Source organism: Coloeus monedula (assembly GCF_965178545.1).
Source record: "Coloeus monedula genome assembly, chromosome: W".
Lineage (NCBI taxonomy): Eukaryota > Metazoa > Chordata > Aves > Passeriformes > Corvidae > Coloeus > Coloeus monedula.
Window position 1 is genome coordinate 7,706,175 of NC_138821.1, and position 25,411 is coordinate 7,731,585.

Consider the following 25,411-nt stretch of genomic DNA (forward strand, 5'->3'; position numbering starts at 1 on the left):
CTAGGTTACCTCCCCCTGGGTGGCTCCCAATCCTAAATTACCTCCCCCTGTTCCAGAAAGTTCTCCCTTTTTTAGTTATTAATTGGTTCCCTGTTATGACTCCTGCCTCCCTGTCTTCCCCATTTGTTCTGAAAATTGTATCCTCCCCTCTGCTTGTACCCCATTGGTTGTTTTCTCTTTCCCTGCCTTGCTCCACCCCCCCATAAAGGGGCTAGCCTGCATCTCCTCAAGGCTGCTCTGGTCCTTGGACCCTCCTGCAAATAAACCCGTTGGAACTCACACCAGAAGCCCCTCCCGCCTTCTTTGCCTTCAGGCTAACGCAAGCCTAATTCATCGGCTGCCCAACGTGCTTCCTCTGAGGAGGAGCCAGCGCACACACCCATCCCACGCCTATTCCACTGAGCCGTCCAGTGAGGACATTGTGGAGGCTAACACTGCGTCCCCTCTGCCCGAAGGCACGCCGGGGCTTGTGATTACAAGCCCCCGGTTGCATTAGGTTGGCGCCCTGAACAGGGATGACACACATGTGCGTTCCTGCATCGTCCTCGCTGCCAGGGGGCAGCGAGTGTCAGCGATTCGGAGCCGCCGACGCCTCTCGCGGCAGCGTGCTCTGTTTTAAAAGCCGCGCTCCGAGAGGAGGTTGCCAACTCCTGCCAGGAGAGCAGCCTGATCCGGAGGACCCCACCGTGCCTTTTTGTTTCCAGGACCGGACGCCTGTGTCTTCTTGTGAGTATTCTTGTGATTCCCGGCCCCTGGGAAATTATTTTTAGTTTCTCCTTTTTGCCGGTGGTGGGTGAAATTGAGGCTGAGGTTTAAAATGGGAGCTAAGCTTTCCCAGCCTCAGCAGGAGGTTTATCTCCAAGTTGGGGGGTCCCTGAAGAATTGTGGGTTAAAGTTATCAAAGGGGTTTTTGAAAAGGTTTGTTAAGTGGCTGTTCTTTTATTTTCCCCAGATGTCCCCTGCTAATTTGAAGTCAGCCACGTTTTGGCAATTTGTGGGGGACAAAATATTAGAATTAAACCAAAGGGGAGATTCCTCCGGAGAGAGGTTTCTCTACATGGTCTGGGCTTTGAGAGATATACACAAAGCTAATCGGAAAATAAAAGAAAAGCCCCGAGTTCTCCCCAGTTCTTCCCAAGTCCCTCCTCCCCCCCTTGCGTTCCTCATTCCACTACCCCTTCGCTGAGAAGACCGGGAGTTGTAAAATGCCCAGAGGCACAGGGCTGCCACCGTCTCCCTGACTCTCCTCGATCCTCTCAGCCGCCCTGCCGAAGTAGCTCTGGCCAAGCTGTTTCAGCTTCTACCCAAACCCGCTCTCCTATGCCCTCTTCCCTGGTTGTTCTCCCAAAAAGCGGTTCCCAGTTTTATTGCCCTGAAAATGACGGCGAAGGCTTTTCTTTGTCCACCGTTTTGTCCCCTTTCCCTGCTGTTCCTGCACTCCCCCAAAATGGAGGAGACCGCATGGCCCAGCCCGCCTTTTTTCCTTCTTCTTCCCAAAATCCTCTTCTCCTCCCTCCTCTTCGCCCTGTCCTGGCCCTGCCCCCTCCTAACGTGACATCTGTGAGCTCCTCCTTCGCGCTGGGTACCGCCTCCTGCGTTGGGAGTCCCCACCCTTCCCGTGGCCACTCCTCTTTGTCCTCAGCCCCTGCCTACCGGGAGGAGCCTTCTGGTTCCCACGCCTCGTCTTCCGGTTCCCACGCTGTGGAACCCGGAACTGGGAGCCTCCTCCAGTCCCTTTGCTGCTCCGGTTACTTATAACCGAGCTGGCGGCAACCCCACCTGGAAACCCTTTGACCCTGCTGGGCTCAAAGAACTTTGTAAAGCACAGAAGGAGTTTGGGAGGGAGAGTCCATATTTCCGGAATCTCCTGCGGGCCACCCTCACTAATACAGTGTTGGTCCCAGCAGACCTCCAAAGCATTTTTTCTTGCTTGCTTTCTCCAGCCGAATTCGAGTTGTGGGATGACGGGTGGAGAAAGCAACTAAGAGAGGTCCTCCCAATCCTGTTGCAAGACCCTAATAACGCAGGGGTTTCCATGGACCACCTTACCGGTGAGGGGTTGCTTGCCAAGCCACAAGACCAGGCCCGAAACACCCCAGAGCCAGTCTTAAATGCTGTTAAACATGCGGCGGAGCAAACATTTTTAATGATGCCCCCTAAATCAGCGCCTCTACTAAATTTTACTGAAATTCAGCAACTCCCAAATGAACCATTTATTGACTTTATTGACAAATTAAAATTAGTGGTGGAGAAGCAAGTGGAAGATACAAGAATTAGAGAAAGCATAATCCCTCAAATAGCAAAAGCTAATGCAAATGAACCTTGTAAGAGAGTGATTATGACCCTTCCACTTGATCCTCCACCAACGTTAAAGCAGATGATTCGACACTGCACAACCTTAGTTCCAATTGGCCAACCAAATTTAAAAACAAGGGGGAATGTGGTAGGAGCTGCAGGTGCCGCTGAGGCAACGGCACCTCAGGACAAGAGGATGACAAACAGAACCTGGACTTGTCACAGATGTGGCAAGCCAGGACATGTGGCCCGGAACTGCAGAGCTCCAGCCCCAATTAATCAAAGTTCCCAAGCTGTTTCCCCAGGGCAAGTAGCATCGCCCACTCCCATGGAGGTAACAGCCGGGAAACTGAGGACCCAGTGCGGATCTGCGGCCCCGCGTGATGACATAAATAAAGAAGCCGCAACCAGAAAGACTGTGACTACCACTACTGCAACCACGATGGACTCCACCACACTTTGACGGGTCCTCATGAGCTGCGAAGGACTGAAAGACTGCTGCTTGTTTATTATAGGAGACACCACGCGTACACCCCCAGAGATCTCAATAACACCAGAGATCGTCCAAGTAGGATCACAAGGACTCTTTACAGTTAACATTCAATGTATTAATCCGCCTTCCTTCCTTGCAGCTGGCCAGGTTCTCGCCCAGGCCATCCTCATGCCCAGAAGTTCACCAGAAAACTACAATCCATCTGTCTTCTGGGCTGAGGTGGTAGGGGAGGATAAGCCGATGCTAAGCTGCAAGATTTCATGCCAGGGCTCGGACATCAGCCTAGCAGGGATGATGGACACGGGGGCAAACGTGATGGTCATCATCTCCAACAACTGGCTGTCACATTGGGGGTTGCAACCGGCAGAAGGTATTGTTATGGGTGTGGGAGGATCTGTGGCTGCCCAGAGAAACAGGACGCTTGTCCAGATTGAGGGTTCAGAGGGGCGGATTGCAACAGTCCGTCCATTTGTTATTGACTCTGGGTTTACATGTGGGGCAGGGATCTCATGTCCCAGTGGGGAACCCGGGTTGAGATCCCATCTCAACCCCGGGATTTTTAGTAGGGGCCACTGTGGAGTGTCCCACCCAGAAATTGAATTGGCTCACCGATAAAAGGGTCTGGGTGGATCAGTGGCCTTTAAAAACACACCAATTGAGAGCGCTCACTGCACTCGTGGAGGAGCAGCTGGGGAAGGGGAACATTGAGCCTTCCAACAGCACTTGGAACTCCCCGGTCTTTGTGATCCGGAAGCCGGGAACAGACAAGTGGAGACTCCTTCACGACCTGCGGAAAATTAATGAGGTCATTGAGGACATGGGACCCCTGCAGCCTGGAATGCCATCACCCTCTATGCTCCCTAGGCAGTGGAAGCTAGCAGTCATAGACATCAAGGACTGCTTCTTCCATATCCCCCTGTATTCGGACGATGCACCCCGGTTTGCCTTCTCGGTGCCTTCCCTCAACCGAGAGGCTCCCATGCAGCGCTACCAGTGGCGAGTTCTGCCGCAAGGCATGAAAAACTCGCCCACCATCTGCCAGTGGTATGTCGCTCGCATTCTGTCCCCTGTCCGGAAAAAGGCAGTCAGAGATGTGATCCTACACTACATGGACGATGTTTTGGTGTGTGTGCCCACACAGCAGTACCTGGACTGGACTCTGGGGGAGGTAATCAGGGCTTTAGAGGCTGATGAATTCGAAATCCATCCCGAAAAGGTCCAGAAGACCTCACCTTTTAAATATTTAGGACAAAAAATAGAGGAGCAAACAGTGATGCCCCAACCATTAAAGATCAATGATAACCCCAGGACTCTGCAGGAACTCCATCAACTCTGCGAGTCCATCAACTGGGTGAGGCAGCTCCTGGGACTGACGACTGAGGACCTTGCCCCTCTGTTCAACCTGCTTTGTGGGAACGAGGATCTCAAATCCCTGAGGCAGTTGACAGAAGAGGCAAGAAACTCCCTCATCAAAGTCCAGGAGGCGCTGTCATCTCGCCAAGCCCATCGTTATGCCCCAGGTCTGCCCTTTCAATTTATAGTGTTGGGGAAAATGCCATACCTCCATGGGCTGGTTTTCCAGTGGGACAAGGTGCAGAGGGATCCCCTTCTGATTATTGAGTGGGTTTTCCTCTCGCACCAGCCGTCCAAAAGTATTACCACGCCACAGGAGCTCATGGCTCAGTTGGTGATAAAGGCTAGGTCTCGCCTCCGTACCCTTGCGGGGTGTGATTTCACATGTGTTTACCTGCCACTAACAACCAATGCACTGGACCATCTCCTTCAAAACAACAATCATCTCCAATTTGCCTTTGATAGCTATTCGGGACAAATATTGGCTCACAACCCGAAACACAAATTGTTCAATTTGGCCTTTAAATTAATTCCAAAAGAAATTCAGTCGTGAACCCCTCAATGCCCTGACGATCTTTACGGATGGTTCTGGGGCATCTCACAAGTCTGTCATCACTTGGAGGAATCCTTGCACTCAGAAGTGGGAGTCTGATGTGCAGGTGGTCGAAGGATCACTGCAGGTTGCAGAGCTTGCCGCAGTGGTCAGAGCATTTGAGCGGTTCAACGAACCTTTTAATTTGGTAACAGATTCTGCATGTGTAGCAGGAGTGGTGTCCAGAGCAGAAAGAGCATCGCTCAGAGAGGTGGTGAATCCAAAAATCTATAAATTGCTTTCAAAGCTAATCCAAATTGTCTCCCACTGAAAGCAACCCTTTTACATAATGCATGTGAGGTCACACACTGATCTGCCAGGGTTCATCGCAGAGGGGAATCAGAGAGCTGATGCACTAGCCATGCCTATTGAGATGGCAAACTTGCCTAATAGATTTCAGCAAGCCCAGTTGAGCCATGCCACATTCCATCAAAATGCTCCAGCTCTCATCCGAATGTTCCACCTCACTAGAGACCAGGCGAAAGCCATTGTGGCGACATGCCCCAGGCTGCCAGAAACATCAGCTTCCATCATTGGGTCAGGGGGTTAACCCCCGAGGCTTAGGCAGTTGTGAGGTATGGCAAACAGATGTCACCCACTTCCCCCAATTTGGCCGCCAGAAATATATTCACGTTTCAGTGGATACCTTTTCTGGTGCAACCTTTGCCTCAGCCCACCGTGGGGAGAGGGCCAAAGATGTCATCAACCACCTAGTACAGGCCTTCGCTGTGTTGGGGACACCAAATAAATTAAAAACTAACAATGGCCCTGCGTACACCTCTGCAGAGTTAAACAGATTCATGAGTGAGTGGGGTGTGGATCACATCACTGGCATCCCTCACTCGCCCACAGGCCAAGCCATCGTGGAGAGGAAACATCAGACACTAAAAGGACTGCTTGAACAACAAAAGGGTGGCAATGAGATCGCTGCCCCCATCATAAGACTCACCAAAACGCTCTTCACTTTAAATTTTTTAAACTGCTCCCATAAAGAACCGAACCCCCCCATTTTAAGGCGCTTTACAAATTCAACCAAGGCTAAGCTAACTGAAAGACCTGATGTCTTGGTAAAAGACCCAGACACACTGCAAATACGCGGCCCATACCCCTTAATCACATGGGGAAGGGGGTATGGATGTGTATCAACCCCAGAAGGACCTAAATGGATCCCTGGAAAGTGGATCAAACCTTTCTTAACAAAGACATCAAAACCAAAGCAGCCTGAAAACGCAGTAGCAACTGCCTGGAAAAGGAGGAGAAACAAGACCTCCTGAATAAACAAGAAATTCTCCTCCCAGGCTGCAAAGACAAACATTCCCTTTCCCACCTTCTCTATTGTGTTTTCCTCCCCTAAGTGGCCCTTTGTTTTGAAAGAGGGGGAGTCCAAGGGAGCCATTGTTATTTAAGTTAATTGTATTTGTATTAATTTTATTTATGTTACACTGTCCCTAAAGTTATCTCCCATGATTGTGTGATGACATCCTACATGCTGCTGTCCCACCTGCTCCTCCTGTACACTGGGAGCTCCAGTAGCCAGATTCCTTCAATTATCAAGGACATTGTATGGGGTTTCTTTATGGAGTTGTTAATTTTATTAGCCCTTCCCATTTTTAAGTGTTTGGTTTTGAAATCCCTTAAGCCTTTCCCCTCATTTCAATCTAATAAAGAAGGGGGAGATGTTGGGGTGGCTCAGCCTGCTCTCGGGCTGAAACCATCAAATGTCAGTCACCAGAAGAGATCACTGAGGTCTAGGTTACCTCCCCCTGGGTGGCTCCCAATCCTAAATTACCTCCCCCTGTTCCAGAAAGTTCTCCCTTTTTTAGTTATTAATTGGTTCCCTGTTATGACTCCTGCCTCCCTGTTTTCCCCATTTGTTCTGAAAATTGTATCCTCCCCTCTGCTTGTACCCCATTGGTTGTTTTCTCTTTCCCTGCCTTGCTCCACCCCCCCATAAAGGGGCTAGCCTGAGTCTCCTCAAGGCTGCTCTGGTCCCTCGACCCTCCTGCAAATAAACCCGTTGGAACTCACACCAGAAGCCCCTCCCGCCTTCTTTGCCTCCAGGCTAACGCGAGCCTAATTCATCGGCTGCCCAACGTGCTTCCTCTGAGGAGGAGCCAGCGCACGCACCCATTCCACGCCTATTCCACTGAGCCGTCCAGCACGGACGTTGTGGAGGCTAACGCTGCGTCCCCTCTGCCCGAAGGCACGCTGGGGCTTGTGATTACAAGCCCCTGGTTGCGTTAGGCCCTATCATGCACCAGCTTCTGGAAAGATTGAACTATGCAAACAATGGTTAAAGACTACACTGAGAGCAATGGGTGGTGGAACCTTCAAACATTGGGATACAGATTTAGCAAAGACCACCTGGTTAGCCAACACCAAAGGTATCTGAACCCAACTCACTTTTGATTGCCACATTAATGAAGAATGACCTCTGATAAAACCAGACAAGCATAGCAGTGATGGAATCAGAAAAGCTTCCGCATGCAACAATCCAACAACACACACCATCTTTCCTACCCTGGAAGACTGTTATGACAGATGGAGCCCAAGGTCATGGACTAAATGAATGTAACAAACTTTTATAGGGATGGCCCATAGACTGAGGGAATGATATCTGTGTGTATATATCAAAAGAGAGGAAAGGTGATGGCGTAGTAGAAAGCATGGACCCAGCATGATATAAATGGTATGGAATAAGGGGCAGATACTGTCCTAGTTTTGGATGGGATACAGTTTAAATATACACAACCATTACAATCTGAACTAGAACAAAGGTTTACATCACCTGCCAAAGTGCACCTTTATTTGCGAGGCTCTTATACTGGATCATTTCACAGATGTTGTTCAGAGGGCAGCTGTGCTAACAGTCAAATAGGCGTAACAGAGCAGACAAAGCCCTGAGGGAACATGAGTGAAGCAAGGAAATGGAGGATCTGAAGATGACTTGGCACTGGGGAAAGTGATGCAGAATCACAGTCTGGGATAATTAAATCCCATATTCTTTTAAGTTTGTTCCTTGTATAACCAAATAACATTGTCTCAAAGCCTCTGGAAGTAAACCGAAGATGGAGAAAGCAACAAAAAAGCCAAGAGAACTCAATGTAATTTAAAGAATACACACCTCAAGGAAATTGTTCTGAAATCATTTGTCAGACATTTCTAGAAGGACAGAAGAGAAATCTAGAGGTTCTCAGAGGAGTTATACATACAAGTTGGTTTTGGTGAACTCTCACAGACTGTAGGTCTGTTCTTTAATAAGCATCAAAAACACAAGAAAATTTAGCAGTTTGTCTATTATTCGTGATGTACTGAAGTAGCAGAGTATTAATCAAAACCTGATAAAGTATGGAACATTAAACTCACTCTGCAGAGAAAGCTGAAATCCATTAATCACTATTAGTGTGTTATGCATCATCTTCAACTCCCAATTGATCTTCCTCTGTAGGCAGCAGTCTTGCACAAACAGATGACTGTTCCTACAGGGACTGAATTTTCATATTTAGTTCTTTATTTTGCATGCAGGTGTGGGGTCAGGCAACAGCTGAATAGGAGGAAGGCAGTCCTCACTTCTCCCAAGCCTTATATTATAATGGACTTCATTGCCCAAGACAGCTGGTAAAAACACAATGCATACAGCAGCCTCTCTGCCCTAACCACATTCCTGAAAATTAACACCTGCACTATAGGATCAGGACCAGTAATTCCCTTTCCTCTCATCCTCCCTTGTCCTTCCCCTATAAACACATATTCTTTTTTCCTCCTCAATATTTCCTTCCAACAGAAACACCCAGTTCCTTCCCCTATCCTCCTTCAATTACTGAAAAAAAAAAATCAAAATCAACAGTTAAGTACTTAAGATTAAGGCTTGCAAGTGACATCTGCAGGTCCTGAAGTTGGCACCAGAAGTACTATTTAGGAAAACACATCCACAACTCAGGATGCCCGCAAACTCAGGAAAACTGTGCTTTAGCTGTAACAGATTCACATTTCAAAAAGCATCTCAAAAGGTATGAAGACTGAAATTAAAAACCGTTCACATTCTCCAGTCTGATACCACTGACATAGATTTGTGTTTGATAGGAGGTTAATAAAGGCTTACTCCAATGCAGAATTCCTTTAGCTAAACTCTAAACTAATTGGGCTGAAAAGGTAAACACCTTAGAAAGAGACAGTGCTGAAGCATCACTCTCACACTTCTACCCCAGATCTTCAACCTCATTTCCTCATAGCAAGCTTCCAAATAAATATGTTCTCAGAAGCAGCAACAGAACATATTTCTTGCAATGCTTTCATCTGCTTGTACCCAAGTCTAATCCACTGTCAGCCCTTGAATTGCTTTGTCATTTTCTCACTTTTTCCTCCACTTGCACAGTATTACCATAACCTGAACAGCAACTGCTCTTAAGGCAAGAAACTGCACAGTTAAGGGAGAGGCTTTTTAGTTTCAGCTGTAAAGGTCTGAGTAGTAACTTCTTCCCTTGCTTGGTAAGGAACTTGGCATGTTGTGGGTAGTTTAAAAACCACCACCTCCCTAGAGTAAAATAAGCAAGCACTGTCTGCATATGCTAGAACTCTTGCATCACCTGGGGCAGCACAGGAAGACAGAAGATCACACTTGAAAGCTGCACCACTGACTGCCAAGAAATCTTCCCTGTAAATCCAGCAAACAGAAGCCAAGAGAAGCCAGTTGTTAAGACACTTCTAAAGCAAAAACGGGAGAAATAGTAAGAAAGAAGATAGGCAGACAGCTAAGAATGCAGAAATTTTGAATACCATTTTAAGAGTTCTAAAGACACTACAATAAAAGTTTAAAGGTAGTCATATATTTTGTACAAGTGCAGCCAAAACCACAACATACAATGACATAAATCCAATGAAAATACAGAAATTGGCCTACTTCCAAGCAAACTGGTAGCTTCATTACTCTTGAAATAAGTACATCTGCAAATAACTCCAAAGCAGCCAGGCCTCTAAGAGTCTTGACAAAGTCCTGATAGCTGAACTACACTTTTTTTCCTTTATCTCAAGCAGGAATAAGAACTTATTTTCCCGCTAGTCATTAAATAGAAACTAAGAAACAACCACAAAACCTTTTTCTGGATGCAGTAAACTTCACCAACTCATAAACAGTGAACTGTGCATATTTGTCCCTTGATTTTAAGCTTTGCATATAATTTGGTTCTTCCTGATAGTAAAACATAGTGTGCCAAATAACTTGACATCCTGGATTTTCAAAGTTAGGATTGCTTTGGCCATCTGCCAAAAGTCCAAGGACCACACTTCATTTGTGAGAAACAGCAATCTCAGCTATCATGTTCTCTGCAGGACAACCTTGTTATAACAAGCAAACAGGCTGGATGATGAGACAAAGGGAAATCCATCTCCCCTCCTATTTTTTTTAAAGTGATTCAGATGTACAGCTTGTAAGAGTGCTATCACTCAAGGACCAAGGTAGACAGGCATGGCTAGATACTACAGTTGTCATAGTCATGAATCTTTATGATCTGGATCTACTTTGCATACCCCATGAGATTATTAGTTGTATGTGTATTTTTCTTTTGGTTTGCAGAAGCAGTGCGAAGTCATTTTGGCAAATGGCCCTGTGTTGGTTTTGCACAGCCTGGTTTTTGGTGGGGGGGGGGGCCACAGAGGTGGCTTCTGTGAGAAGCTGCTAGAAGCTTCCACCATGTCCAGCAGAGCCAATCCCTGATGGCTCTGAAAATGGACATGCTGCTGGCCAAAGCTGGGCCAATTAGAGAGGTTGGTAACGCCTCTGTGATAACATGTTTAAGAAGAAAATCAAAACAAAGTGGGCACGCACAGATTTTCCTCTAGCCAGAGAAGAGGAGGAGGTGAGAACATGTGAGGGAAAATGACATGGAGACACCAAGGTCAGTGGAGAAGGAGGGGGAGGAGCTGCTCCAGGTGCCAGAGCTGAGGTTCCTCTGCAGACTGTGGTGATGACCATGGTGAAGCAGCTGTGCCCCTGCAGCCCATGGAGGTCCACAGAGGATGCAGAGATCCACCCACAGCCCGTGGAGGAGGTGCTCACGCCAGAGTGGGTGGATGCCTGGAGGAGGCTGTGATCCAGTGGAAGACCCAGTGGAGAGAGGGGGCCTTTGCTTCCAGGCTGGAGCAGCCTGTTCTTGGAGGACTGCACCCTGTGGAAGAGTGACCCATGCTGCAGCATTTTGGGAGGACTGTGTGCCCATGGGAGGGACTCACATTGCAGCAGTTTTGGGAGAACTGCTGCTTGTGAGATTTGGAGCCACGCTGGAGAAGTTCATGGATAACTGTGCTCCCATGGTGCATCAGGGGAAGGACTCCTCTCCCTGAGCAGTAGAAGAAAACCTCAGGTGATGATCTGACCAAACCCCCATACCCTGTCTCCCTGCACTGTCGGTGGAAAGGAAGGAGGGGCTGGGGGGAAAAAAGGTGTTTTTTAAGGGCTTATTTTACTTCTCATTATCCTCCTCTGATTTTGTTAGTAATAAGTTCACTTTGTAACTTTAAGTTGAGCCTGTTTTGCCTTTGGAGTGTTTTCTCCTGATCCTTAACTCACAAACCCTTCGTTAATTTTTCTCTCCTCTGCCCAGCTGTGGCAGGGGAGGGCGAGTGAACGACTTTTATGGGTGCCTGGCATTTGGCCAGTGTCAAACCACAACAGGTGTAAGTTGGGATTTACATACACCATGGAGACCGCAATCTAGTGGAAGGGTTGAGCAAATGAATCAAACTTTAAAGAGACAAATTAGCAAAATGTGTCAGGAAACTGCCTTGAAATGGCCACAGGTGTTACCATTATCTTTGTTACGAATTAGGGTCCAACCCCAAACTAACCTGAGGGTGAGCCCATATGAGTTGATGTTTGGGAGACCGTATTCTGTTACAACTTTCCCTGGATCCGAGGAACAAATACAGAAATGGAAAATTGAACAATGTTTCGTTTCATTGGGAAAATCTTTCAATGAACTAAAAGGGTTTGTCATTCGTTCAGAACCTCTTACCCTAGACACCCCAGTTCATTCATTTCAGCCCAGGGATCACATATACATCAAGACCTGGAAATTGGAGCCATTTCAGGAGCAGTGGAAAGGACCTTATCTAGTTCTGTTGACTACAAGAACAGCAGTGAATGTTAAAGGATTTAACTCCTGGATTCACTGCACCTGAATTAAGAAGGCTTTCAACTCAGAGTGAACAGTGGAAAACATCTGACCCCTGCAGCTGAAAATCTTGAAGACATCTGTAGACAAGTAGTGAAATGTATAGGCTAATGCTTATGGGAATCCTTTTGTCTTTAGGGGGAGGGGTTGAAGAAAATTTAGTATTAACTTTAATCCAAGGGTTTGGTAAAATGTGTAATCTGTCCAACATTACAGCCTGCCTTCCTATCCCCGGTTCAGCAGGGGAACCTATTCCTTGGGGAATTATCCCTATAGATCTGTCAATGCTAATTCAATATGATAATCTGACTAATGCAATAGCAAAAGCAAACATCACCAATTATTTGGATGAGAAGGAGAGATGTAGGCAATGAGGAGATTGTATTCTTGAGGATCTGATAGCTTGGAGGCCAGGAGACAATAGAACTATTTTTGGGAACAAAGGAGGTACGGAGCATCCAACAGGGTCCCATAGTCTCGACCAACATTTTCTTGATTTTGCCTTAGCAGCCTCAAGAGGCCAGGCAGCCAGGTTATTTGATTTATGTGTTACTAAGAATCACACCCAAAATGTTTCAGACTTGCCAGTGTCAAACTCTCCGATGCAAGCCTCATACCTGGACAAATTCCTTAGAAGGACAATGGAAATACTTGGGGAAGGTAGAGTGGTGTCTGGATTGGGGAATCACACTTATGTATAACCTAAATAAGAGTCAATGGAGGTGTGGAGAAAAACAAAATTATGAAAGTCAGTCTAGCACCATAAGCTAGATGGCCAAATTAGTTCTAAATTGCAATAACCAACCTTTAAATTACATTAAATCTCTGCAAGTTCCTTCCCCCGGTTACACTGTCTGGGCTACTTCAGATGGATATTGGACCACCCGACTCCTGCTTGGACCAACCACCTGGCAAGTTACCTTAGAGTTATTAACCTTGTGCCCAACTTGGAGAAGAAGCCCCATAAAAGCCCAATATGGGAGTAAGGTAAAACAAGACATCAAGGATGAATAGACAGGGCCTTCAGCTTCCACACAATTTAAATAGGCCCTACAGAGTTTTCTCTTACCAAGAGCCATGGCTCTAGAAAACAGTATTTTGTTAGAAAATCTAACTTGGCAATTAAGGAAACTATCCGAAGCTACAGAAAAGGGATTTCAAATCATAAATGGGCAAATACAGGCAAATACTAAATTGACATTACAAAACTGGCTGGCCTTAGATCTATTGCTGGCCAAAGAACAAGGGCTTTGTGGGTATTTAAAATTGGATAGAGAACACTTTTGTGTATGCATCCCGAATGTAACAGAAGATCTCCAAAAACAGTTTAATGAAATGCAGCAAGTTGCTGAGGATAGCAAGGCTATCCAAAAGGCCTCTGAAACTAATTGGTTCAATAAAATTCTTCAAGGAATAGGGGGATGGTCCCTGAGAGGATGGCTGGCTGGAATACTGGAAACCATCATAGTTGTAATCGTAGTAATTATCGGTCTTGCTATTGGCTGTGTTCACAAAACGATCAATCGTAACCTTGCAGGAATATATGCTACTATAGATAAACATCAAGTTGAAACTTATCAAATGGCCTTAACGAATTTGAAAAGTTTCAAAGGAATTGATACCAAAAAGGTTAATTCAATTTCTACTGTAACTGTGAACTTTTAGTAGAAAGACACTGTGTCTGTGGACCTTTGGCAGAGAAGCAAGGCATGCAGAAATTGTTCTCCAAGTAAGGACGTTGGAAGATTAAGAGGAGACATCTGGCTTAGGAATGTAGTTACAGCCAAAACAAGGACTGAGTTTGGGAACTTAAGGAACATGGGGGGGTGGGGGGGGTTTATGGTAATGGACAACTTATAATATGCATGTAGTGACTGTATATTGTAAAGAAATGGCTGAGTGAACAGGGACACGTGTACGTGCACAATCCAAGCTATATTAGTGAACTGTCCTTGACTAGGGAAAAAAGAGAGGAGCAATGCTGATGTGGCAAGCCGACAGGATGTTGCGGAGGGGGATGCTGACCATAGAAAGAGAAAGACTTGTGTTAGTTAGTCGCGCACATATTAATCTGTAACCAATCGCTTGCTATTAAAGGCTGCATGAACAGTAGCTGTAATCCAATAGTATGGAGCTTGCTTATGTGTGCTTGGGGAATTAGGGTATAACTATGGGTCTGACAATAGAATAAATGGAGTTCCATCATATCTCTATGAGAAGTGTGGTTCATCCCGGCAGATCTCTGGCTATTGTATATTAGCAACACGTTTGTAGAAATCAGGGGGCATGTTAGGAAGGAGTGATCCCCCATGCCCTTCCAGGCATCTGAATAAATGATGCCCTCTTTAACACAAAAAGCTGGTGTTAAGGTGTCTTATTCTGGTTTTCAGAGATTTGGTAACAAGTTGACTGACTGAACTACATTTCCAGAGACAAGACCACACAATCAGGCAATCCATCTTGATGTGAAACTCTGAAGCACTATCTAATGGGCACACACTTTGATGTAATTGAATTTGTTCAGTGCCAAAATCACATTTGTCAGTTTTTGTGTCTTGCCCTCCACATTTAATTTCAGGAAGTTGGGAGACAGCACATGTTGACAGATGACAAAGGATGGAGAAGTGAGAGACTTTGCCTGCTAAAGAGCATCTCTACCACCCACACTATACTTGGCATGGAAACTACCAGACTCTGAAGACAGACATGGGTATCACATGCAGTTCACAGAAAACCAAATACTCTTGAGACTGAGGCAATGAACACGCATGGAAACTGAAGGCAGAGAGATTCTATTTCAGACTTAATTCCTATTAAAAGACTGTTTTGTTTATACAGCTAGGCCTTGCTTCTTAAGAGCTACTGCATGAAAGCCTCCTGCTATGTAACTATGAATAATAACAGAACATCTGAAATGAAAAAACAAACAAAACTAAAAAACACTGTCCCTTGCAGGTCAGATCACTGAGTGTGGCTTTTGCAAATAAAAAAAAAAAAAAAAATCTTGAGGTAAAGAAACAATCACACCTAGTGATATACTTTGAGGTTTTAGAGCTGCTTGATCTATACATTCTTTACAATGCTCAATTCATTTCTATAGCACTTACCAATCTGCAAAGAACAGGTTTGGGATTTTGCACTAATTCAATCAGAATTTCATATATGACATTGAAACCTCAGCCAATGAAGTTGGGCCACTAACTCCAGCAGAGAGAGCATTACCTAAGAAGTATGATCTCCTCCATTTATTAATCACATAGAACATTATTTTAATATTTTCCTATAAAGGGATGCTTTGGAAATATGAAATCTGAAACATGACAGAGTCCGACGAGATTTCAGATTTTGCTAAAGCATGTAAAGGTACATAAGCAAGAAAAGTTATTTAAACACTGAAAATAGATTTAGAGTGGAAAAAAAATTACAAACTGGAAAAGCAAAGGATAATCCTGAAGATGTGAAATTAATTTTTTTCAGCTTGGAACATTTCTAGCTACTCTGAAGAATATCTGGAGTTTAACCATAGTTTTTAGTTTTGTAGCAACTTTTTGAAATCACAGAATCACAGAATTGTTAGGGTTGGAAGGAACCTCTGGAGATCATCCAGTCCAACCCCCCGCTAAGGCAGGGCCACCCAGAGCAGGTGACACAGGAATGTGTCCAGGTGGGTCTTGAATGTCTCCAGAGAGGGAGACTCCATGCCCTTCCTGGACAGCCTGTTCCAGTGCTCTGCCATCCTCGATGTAAAGAAGTTCTTCCTCATGCTGAGGTGAAACTTCTTGTGTTTTAGTTTATGGCCATTCCTCCTCATCCTGTTGCTGGGCACCACTGAAAAGAGTCTGGCACCATCCTCCTGGCACCTGCCTTTGAGATATTTATATGCATTAATGAGATCCCCTCTGTCTTCTCTTCTCTAGACTAAACAGGCCCAGCTCCCACAGTCTCTCCTCATGAGAGATGCTCCAGACCCAAGTCAGCAGCACAGAACCATACATAAAACCAAACGGTAAAAGACTGAGCGCAATAGAGTCTTACTAGCAAGTTTTACCAGGCATGTTAGCTACCATTTAGCAAAGCTAGCATCATTCATTAACTTTACATTTGCAGGACAGGAAGAAAGATCGAACCCCACTGTTGCTTGCCATCCTGCAAATAGATGTAAACCTCTCTATGTGGATTAGATAGATGCTGCATGAGGTATAGGCCTCATGTTCAGGTTTCAGGCCATCTGCATAGTGCCATGTTTTCAGATTATGTGATCGTTAAGCATTACCTTCATTCAAAATTAATTGTGCACAATTTGGAATCCACACCTAATTACTTCCTAATATATTCCTTGGCTATCTACATACTTCGATTATGGTAAGCGCCATTTGGGGTGGAATAATTAACAGTGAGAAGCAAAAGATAGGTGGCACTTACTGTGTTGCATTTTGTCCCACACACCACTTGCCGGTGGTTCAGCCACTGGGAGGCAAATACTTTATTAAGGATTCCAAGGTGAAATTCTCTCTCCTTCAAGAGGCTGGGAAGCTGCTGAGCTGCGTATCCATGCAACAAGCGGTGATAGCTGGACTCATTCTGCATCCTGACCTCTCTACCTTTCAGGTAGTACACAACAGACCTTTTCACCCGGGGGAGTCTTTTCCTTTTGTGAACTGAGTGATCCCACCCATACTGTGGAAAAGAAGCATTAAACTTAGATAAAGCAACTAGAACAAACTTAAGACACAAGCCTTCTAAATTCAAAGATGTTCTCAGCAAAATACTGAAGCCTTACAAACTACCCATAGAATACCATACACGAAGATTAACTCAGAAATGGTGATAAAGCCTTCAACAACATAAAATTAAACATAAATATTTGCTAAAGAAGCAACACTGCCATAATACTGAAAACAATCCACCCCGGTTCGGCACTGTTGGGACACCAAAAGCTTATAGAAACAAGAGGAAGACAAGAAGCACTTTAAACGGAAAAGCAGCCCCGACAGCCTCCCGGCGTGAGCTTGGCAGGTTTGGAGGTGACACTGCGGGGGTCATCTGATACTGACCGCACCGTTCATCGGCCTCCTCCGGCCCGGCTTGGGGGCGCCTCGCAGTAACGGTCAGCTCTGGGGCGGCGGGGACTCGGCGGTTACGGGCCGAACAGAGAGCTCCCGGCGCCACCGGAGCAGGGACGGGGGGAAGCTGCCTGCTGTATCGCATCGACAGCCACCGGGGCCGGGACTACTCCTTCCCACCATCTCCCCCCCCAGGACACCTTCCCCAGGCACTGAAAGACCACGCCCTTTTCCCCTACCTCAACCGGGCACCGGGACACGGCAATCCCCAGTCAGGGTGACCCCAGGCACCGGCATGTGGGCTTCTGCCCTCATACACCCGTTCCCGCCCCCCAGCCTACCTGCTCCCCCCGGAGCCCTCCGGCGGCAGCCGTTGCCGCTTTCCGCTTCCTGCTAACTGTTTTCCGGGCCATAGGAGGAGGAGAAGGAGGAGAAGGAGGAGAAGGAGGAGAAGGAGGAGAAGGAGGAGAAGGAGGAGAAGGAGGAGAAGGAGGAGAAGGAGGAGAAGGAGGAGAAGGAGGAGAAGCCGAGAGCCCAACCTGGGCCCCACATGGAGCAAGAGGGGGAGGGGGCCACCGGGGTACGGGGCAAATAAGTGCGGGGAGCCAGGCCCGGTCACTCTCTTCGTCACAGGCCCCACCGACTGCGCTTCACGACATTTTCTCCGAGATATTTTTACGACAGTCCCACCCCGCCCGAGTCTCGTTTCCTAGCAACCGGAGGAGGGAGGGCGGCGAGCTGGCCCACCCTCTTTGCGGCAGCGCCAGCGGAGCTCGGAGCGAAGCTTCCCGGCTTCGCCACTTGTCTGTTCCCCGCTGCCCTGCACGGATCGGCGGCGCTGGCTGGCGGCCTCCCCGGGCCCGTCAATTTAAGCATAGGAGAGGCACTGTATTATCTACACCGTTTCCAGCACAAATACAAACCTTAGCTCCATATCAGCTACTGTGAAACAGATTAACTCTACCCCAGCCCAAACCAGCACAGTGATCTTTTACTGAGACAGCCTGTGAACGTATTCCTGTTGATTGTAACATGCACAATCTATACTGGAGTTCTACATCTGTCCTGTGGGAAAATCTGACCACAATGATAGGAAAGATGTGTGCTAATGTCTTTACAAACGATTCTACGGGTGAAGGTATGGGTGTTAAAGTCTTTGAAACCGGTCTGGATGTCTCTACTAACTTCAAGCAGCAGGTTTGTTGCAGATCCCAGACAGCTTGACTCCTGAAACAGACAAGTGAGTCTGCACAAGCCCGACCTTCTGAACTTTGGGGTAAAATGACAGGTTCAAGGGGGGAATATGTGGTAAGTGGTTCAGGAAGGCTGTACCTTCCTAGTACCTCAGCCAATGGGGAAAGGAAGAGGGCAACATGTGGCCGGGAGTTTAGGATAAAAGGAGGCTGCACTCTCTGAAGCTGAGAGAGAATGAGAGAATCTAGTGGGTATGTGCCCCAGGGACTCTCTCCCTTTAATCGAATAAAGTTGCAGGACTCCTCTGTCTCCTTTATGGACACTGGCTTTTCATAGTGTGATTTTCCGTACAACAAGCATAAAACGCCACCTCCTCCCCTTCCGCCGCTAGACCAGAGGAAATAATGCCTGGCACTGGCTTCACTTTGCAAAACTTCATCGCAGGTTTCCCTTAGAGAGACCCTTTTAACTAGCTTGGCTTTATCACCTGGCTTCTCCGAATGAATACAAGAGCCTAGTGCACAATGAGGTGCTTAGTCAAACTTTCAGGTACTCTTCTCCACCAAAAAAACTCCCTTATTATAGGGGAAATAAAGGGCATAAAAATATTTGTATGTGATTATGCTGCTTTAAAACTGATGTGGATGGATGTGTGCCTTTCCTTATGTTCACATGGCTCACATGAACTTTTGCCTATGCTTATAGAGGCAAAGATTAAGAGTAACCCAAACCAATAGATCACCAATGAGTAACATTGTAGAGAAAAGAAAGACAGGAAAAAAAAAAACAAACAACCGTGATGTACAGGCAGACTGAAAAGAAAGCCAGCTCCTGACCACTTGAAACCCTCTGGTGTCTCAAGTCACACAAAATCAGTAAACATACTATTTTCCAGAAAAAGATGGCATTTCTTTTATGCTTTTTTTGGTGTCTTTTCACCTAACAAACCTCAGAGACAAGGGTGATGTGAAAAGCCAAATTGAAAAAAAAAACCAAACCCAAAACTAGAAAAGAACCTATTAGGCTTTCCAACTTCCCCTGAGGATAAAAAGCCCAAGGGATAATAGTCTTTAGCTGTTTTCAGTCGTGATTTACCATGATTAATGCTCATCTCTACATCCTCCCTCACATGCATAGCTACCACCTCCATTTTGGACAAAACACCTTAATTTTGTAAGAAGGCCCTCTCAAAAGACTGAAAACCTGCTGCCAAACTTGCTCTTGGGAGAAAGTGCCATGCTCCAGGGCATCCAGCAGGAGTGCCTCCTCGGCTGTGCTGGGTGGGCATGCAGCCCCTCGTGAGGGGACCAAGGGCAGGTGTCGAGGCAGGCATCTCTGCTAAGGGAAGAGGCTGAGACGTATGAGGCAAAATGCCCCCTTTGGGCCCGGCTCGCCACGTTCATCCAGTCCGGAGGAGTCTGTCGCTGTGCCCAGCTAGGAGAGGGGAAGAAAGTGCTAGAGGAGCCCCCGGGCAGGGCCGGAGCCGGGAAAAGGCCCACAACCGAAACAAGCAGAGACAGACCCAAACACCTCCACTCCGGGTAGAAGGAAGTGTAAGTATCGTCGCCCCACCCCTCTTCCGCTGAGGTGATGTCAACGTAAGCACCTCCTGATTGGCTCGGCGGGAGTAGGTGACCTCGCGTCGTGACGTCAGCGCGTCGTTGGGGAGGCGAGGTGGAGGGTAGGTAGACAACATGGCCTCTCCTGGTTGAGGGGTTGGGGGTGGTGATACGGTGTGCGTTTCGTACCGGCGGGTGGTGGGCAGTGACCGCGGGGATAGCAGGAACCTCTAGGTGCCGTGCAGGTAACGAGCGGGCCGGTAGGGAATGGGAATGCAGATGCTGGTCTAGGTGGGGGGCGCAGCCGGCCGCGCCTCGGGCCCTCCGCCCCGCTGCCGGGTTAAACGTCGCTGCCGCTTCTGCTTATCCGGGGCGAGGGACCATCCGCGCCCCCACTGTGATTCAGCTGATGTGACGTGCCGGCGGGGCGGCTGCAGGGCCGCTGGCCTCTCGGGGGCGGGGGTTCGCATGTTTGGGGGCTGCTCCCCCGGCTGTGGAGAGGAGCGAGCCTGTGAGCGCTGCGTTTCTGCATGGCCTTGCTCCGCCTTCATGGCCTCTCAGTACTGCTTTTGAAGGTACCGTTTAACGGAGGTGCTGTACTAGCTAGGGGGAAGGGAATGAGACTGAGATGGTATGTGTGGTAATAACATATCAAAGTTGGACCGATTTCTTCAAGGCCGTATGCCAGGATGGTGTTACGTTGCAGTACCACAACTGTACCGACTTCGGGTTTTTGTACATGCAGAGCTGTGATTCAAAAGTGTCAGTGATACTTTAGATCACCATTGCAATTGGGTGACTTAAACTTTTTAGACTGTCCTGGTTTCAGCTGAGATAGAGTTAATTTTCTTCTCAGTAGCTATTACAGTGCTGTGCTTTGGATTCAGTATGGGAATAATGCTGATAACACACTGATGTTTTGGCTGTTGCTGAGCAGGGCTTACCCTAAGTCAAGGGCTTTTCAGTGTCTCAGGCTCTGCCAGTGGGCAGGTGCACAAGGAGCTGGGAGGGAGCATGGCTGAGACAGCTGATCTGAACTGGCCAAAGGGATGTTCCATTCCATAGAATGTCATGCTCAGTATATAAACTGGGCGAGTTAGCTGGGAGCCACCAATCACTGCTCGGGGACCGGCTGGACATGAATCAGTGGGTGGTGAGTAATTGAATTGTGCAACACTTGTTTCTCTTGGGTTTTATTCTCCTTTCTCTTTTTCATCATCATCATTATAATACTTGAAACTTCAAAAGGAAAACCAAGGAAATCTTAGGTATAAGAAATTTAGTTTTACTTATTAGACAAAACTGCTATCCAGCCTTCTCTGGCATTTTGTTTCTAACATAATAACTCCCAGTCTTTTCAATCATAAATTCCAAAGCTTCAGCTGTCATTTTACAAGGATGCCTAAAGGCATGACTATCTATTTAAAACTGACCTGTGCAATTCAGATCAATGCCAGTGTAAAGAAGGTCTAATGGAGCTGTAATTGAAAAGCTCTGAAAGAGGTTTTTGAAAACGATTATTTGAAGAAAAGGTAAAGAAGAGTGAGCTCAGTTGTTGTGTGTTAACTACTTAGGTAGGTAATCTTCTCTGGTATGCAAGTGCATCGCTTCATGTTTTGACCCCATGACTTGGTTTGAATAACCTCATGTTCTGTGTCCCTAATGACCTTTTGCAGTCAGTATAGTCTTGTATGAGGTCTCCTAAGAGAAACTGAGTATTGGGGTTTTCCCCCTCTATTAAATTATCAGATGTGTTCCAAATCCTTGCTTGCAGAGGGAAGGCATTTTCTTTAATGTTAAGAAATACTGTCTTTCCTGTGGTTGGGAAATTTTGAAAGAACAGCTTCTGTGTCCAGACTTGATAATGGTGGGAGGTTTTTTGTTTGTTTTCCCTTCTTTGTAAGGTTACAAGGTCTTTTTGGAATCCTTTAAGCTTGCAATGTACTTGAAATACAGAAGTATATAAAAGGGGAAGCAGAATATAATTTCTCTGACTTTGGTTTAAATCTTCTTTGGAAGGGAATGCAGATGGGTTCAAAATGCCAGTGTTGCATTAGTACTGTTACAGTTTTTAACTGAGTTAAAATGGAAATTCTGAGCTTACATTTTCTCAACTGCATTTTGTGTCAGAAATTCTTACACCAGAGTAACATTTTAAGTGAGCATATCAGAAGAACATAAGTCCTATACAAGAAGCAATCAGTTCTTCAGCTGGAAGATGGTCTGAATATACTTAAGCTACTTAGCTATTGGGAGATGTTTTCATGGAAGCTAGTAAAGAGTTGTGAGCTCCTGGTTAGTCTGGTTTATGTTGCTGAAGATCAGCATTCATGATAACTATTTACTAGATTATGTGAAAGATTTGATTTAAACCCTTTCCAAATGTATGTTTGTGCTTGTACCATTTGGCATCTCTAGGCTAGCAGCAGATGAAGTCGACTGAAATGACTGGTGAAGTTTGTTTCCCTGAATTTGTGAGGTTCGATTTCTAAGAGTATGCATATGACCAGTTATGTTAAGTGTTAGCAGGATGCTTAATTAGACATAGCGATTATGCTTGTTTAACTTGATTTGCTTAATCAATTCTGAACGCTAAATTAAAATTAGATTTCTAGTTTATTGTCTTGGTTTGAAAGACAGGTGTCTGCTAAGGAAGGCAGGAGCCTCCCTTGGAACGGCAGATGCACCCCCCTTCCCTCCGAGTTATTATAATTTTGAAATCAAGGGGCTTTTAGGCAAAGATATGGGAAATAGGAATAACAGTTCTTTACTATTATATATCTATATGTGTATAACAAGTCAAACAAACAACAATAACTATGGCAGTAACAGCAATCACAAACCCAGTGCCAGCCTTCTCGGCTGTCAGGCCCTTTCCCCTTGGGTGCAGTTCTGCAGGGCGGGTGCGATGGTTCCCCCGCAGCTGCAGGGGGCACTCCGGAGCGAGCTCGGAGAGCACGCGGCACTGGTGGCCTGGGGTCCCGGGGAGGGATGGAACAAAGAAGCTTCACAAACCCCTGGGCAGCCGATCTCAGTGTCCGGCCGTACCCTCAGGAACAGCAGGCTGGAACAGCAGGGACGAGCACAAATCCCGGGTGGCAGATGAGATGTATCCAAACTGCAGAGCTGCAGTGAGAACCCCTTGGAGGTCTGGGCAGGCAGGTCGAGCAGGCCTACAACGTAGCGAAGGCTTGAAGCAACGGCGGGGGCAGGGCGGCCACGGCCCGGCTCCTAGTGGGGCAGGGAAAGGCGGGCTTGGGATCCCGGGGTCTCTCCGGTAGAAGGAAGGCAGCCGAAGAAGCAGGGGACTAACTGCCCACAAACCTAGGTGAAAGAGATGCACCCCTCCCCCTGTGACCAGGTCCTTTGTTTTCCTGAAGCACCCAGTAATTAATCCCCCTGGCAACATGTATGGGGAAAATTCCTTTAAGAGAAAAAGAAAAACAGGAGGAGAACTAAAACCCCAACATTTATAGACACTGTGTGAAAAACGAGGTTCACTCTTAGTAAAATTTTAAGGAAAGTTTAATAAAAGGGACAACTAGGAGACAACAGCAAAAAGGGTATTACGGCCGGGTGCTTTGGCAGAGATCCAAAGGCACACCTTTACATCCAAAAGATCATCTTTAAAAGTACATCTCTTATTGCATACTCATCACAATCATGCACGATTCATAAATTCTTTGGCGTTTCTGTGTATCGTCCCATCAGCCTTATCTTCCTCCTTGGCTCCATTCCGTCTCTGCTCCCTCCATAAATTCTTCTCTCTGGTTTCAGGTCTTCTTCTTCTCTGATACGATACTCTAGGAATGTGAAAACTTTCTCTGCCTATCTTTTCTAAATTGACTACATAAACAATAGACATTCTATATCATGTATTACATTACAGAACCTAGGTAAAGTTTTTCTAACATTAAGGAACATGAAAAAAAAAAGCCAACATCACAATACGTTCATAACAATACCTCCCTTTTCCTTTTTTTACAGATCATTTGGCTTGAGCAGTATCTCTTGTTTTCTAGCCTTTATTTTGCTTTATTTGCTCATTTTTTCACAAATCAATCTTGCTTCTTCAAAGGGATCTTTGATATCATTTTGCTTCTTTAACACCATGATCTTTTGTGCCGTTCCAGATGTAGCCAATTTTGGTTCCACAGGTGTTGGTACTATTTGCATGCCTTGGACCACAGTAGACATTAATTGAATAAAACAGGGGATCAGGCAAGGGAGAAATATCAAGCCTGCGGTTGCACGTAAAAGGAAGAAACCTAGCTTCTTCCACCATTCTATTCCCAATTTATTATCCCACCAGCTAAGTTTTATTGCGGATTCCCACTTTTGGACCAGTACATGGGCTATTTTTCTGATATTTTTGGCTATATTTAGGATGGCATCCCCATGGTCATCTATCTTCAAACAACAATCTGAAGTATTAAATTTTCCACAAACACCTCCTTCTTCAGCCAATAGATAGTCTAAAGCCAACCTATTCTGATCCACCGCAGCTCTTGTTTGGCTTTGTTGCCTAGCTAGTAATTCCAATGCCTGACCAGTTTAGTTCATTATTATTTCTAGAACTGCTTGGAGTCTTATAATCTGATTCAGCATGTAAATTGGGGTTCGATATCCCCAACTCCCATCTTGTGCCCAGGTGGCTGGCCCATACATTTCAATTATGCGCTCAGTGGGCCGTTCCTCGTCTCCCCATTTTTGAGATCCTCCAATCAATTCTCTTTTATTCCTTTTCAGATCCTCATACACTGGTATTCCTAGTTGATCTCCGTCTGGCTCTGGTAAAAGAAAGAATCCTGGGTGTATGATTCCCAGGGTACAACTCCCTTCCCACGGAGAGGGGAGCTTTGCATATGCCTTTTTCTCACATATCTAAAATAGGCCATCTGGTGCCTTCCAGTAATCAAATTTTTGTTGACTTATATTTTCTCAAAATTCTAAAATGTCTGGGTTCTCAAAAATAAGGATTTTTTTTTTTTGTATCATTGCATTGAAAGAGTTTGACCTTATTATTGTACTTACAATTCTTTTCCTTTGTTTTTTCCTGAGTCCAACACAGAGCTAGTTTCTCAGGGACCCACCATGTAAAAGTTCTATTACTGGCCTTATATCTCTTACAGGGAGTATTTCCTACTTCGTTAAGGAAAATTGTTCCCGGTACGCCAGAGACACTCCTCTCCTATCACTGTTGAACTCAGTACCCACCCTTCTGGTCTGTTTTCTTCCCTTATCCTTGTTCGATTCCACTTAAGGAGTTCTATTTGGCTTAAGCTACTGCCTTTCCATGGCCATTCCTCTGTCATCAGAGGCCCTCCACAGACCCAACAGTTGGTTACATTAAGCTCTTTACCTATCCTTTCCCCCAACTCCACAAACAGTTTTTTTCCAAAATTTGAGATATCTTTTTAATTTTCTAATTGTTGTTTGAGTTTCACATACATGTCTTGAATTTGGGTCGATATAGAGTTAGATTGCTGTGCTAGTTTTGCCTTCTTATTTACCCGTTGTTCTTTTACTAAGCCTGAGACTTTACTCCCAACAATATATGTGAAACACATCCATCTTTCTCCTTTTGGACATTTACTTCCCAACCTGCTACCACTTGTTCCTAGGTTTTCTGCAATCCAGTGCCTTTTCCCATTTTGCATACAGTTTCCTAATTTGGATGGGTTATAACAGTG

At 46.0% G+C, this 25,411-nt stretch overlaps 2 protein-coding genes across 3 annotated transcripts in view; one reads left to right on the forward strand and one right to left on the reverse strand.

Annotated features, from left to right (window-relative positions):
• The window catches only part of LOC309584581 (DDB1- and CUL4-associated factor 12-like), a 66,667-nt gene extending 49,056 nt beyond the window's left edge, over positions 1-17,611 (reverse strand). The window contains exons 1-2 of the mRNA XM_082300672.1: positions 17,307-17,611; positions 16,325-16,579 (exon numbers count right to left, since the gene is read on the reverse strand). Of these exons, the coding sequence (XP_082156798.1) occupies positions 16,325-16,579; positions 17,307-17,378 (327 nt within the window). The 5' untranslated portion in view covers positions 17,379-17,611. The remainder of the gene's footprint in view (positions 1-16,324; positions 16,580-17,306) is intronic.
• Positions 17,612-20,753: 3,142 nt separating this feature from the next.
• LOC309584615 (ubiquitin-associated protein 1-like) overlaps positions 20,754-25,411 on the forward strand; it is a 78,798-nt gene continuing 74,140 nt past the window's right edge. For both annotated transcript variants that reach the window (XM_082300737.1, XM_082300738.1), the window contains exon 1: positions 20,754-20,871. The gene's annotated coding sequence lies outside the window, so the exon portion shown is untranslated. The remainder of the gene's footprint in view (positions 20,872-25,411) is intronic.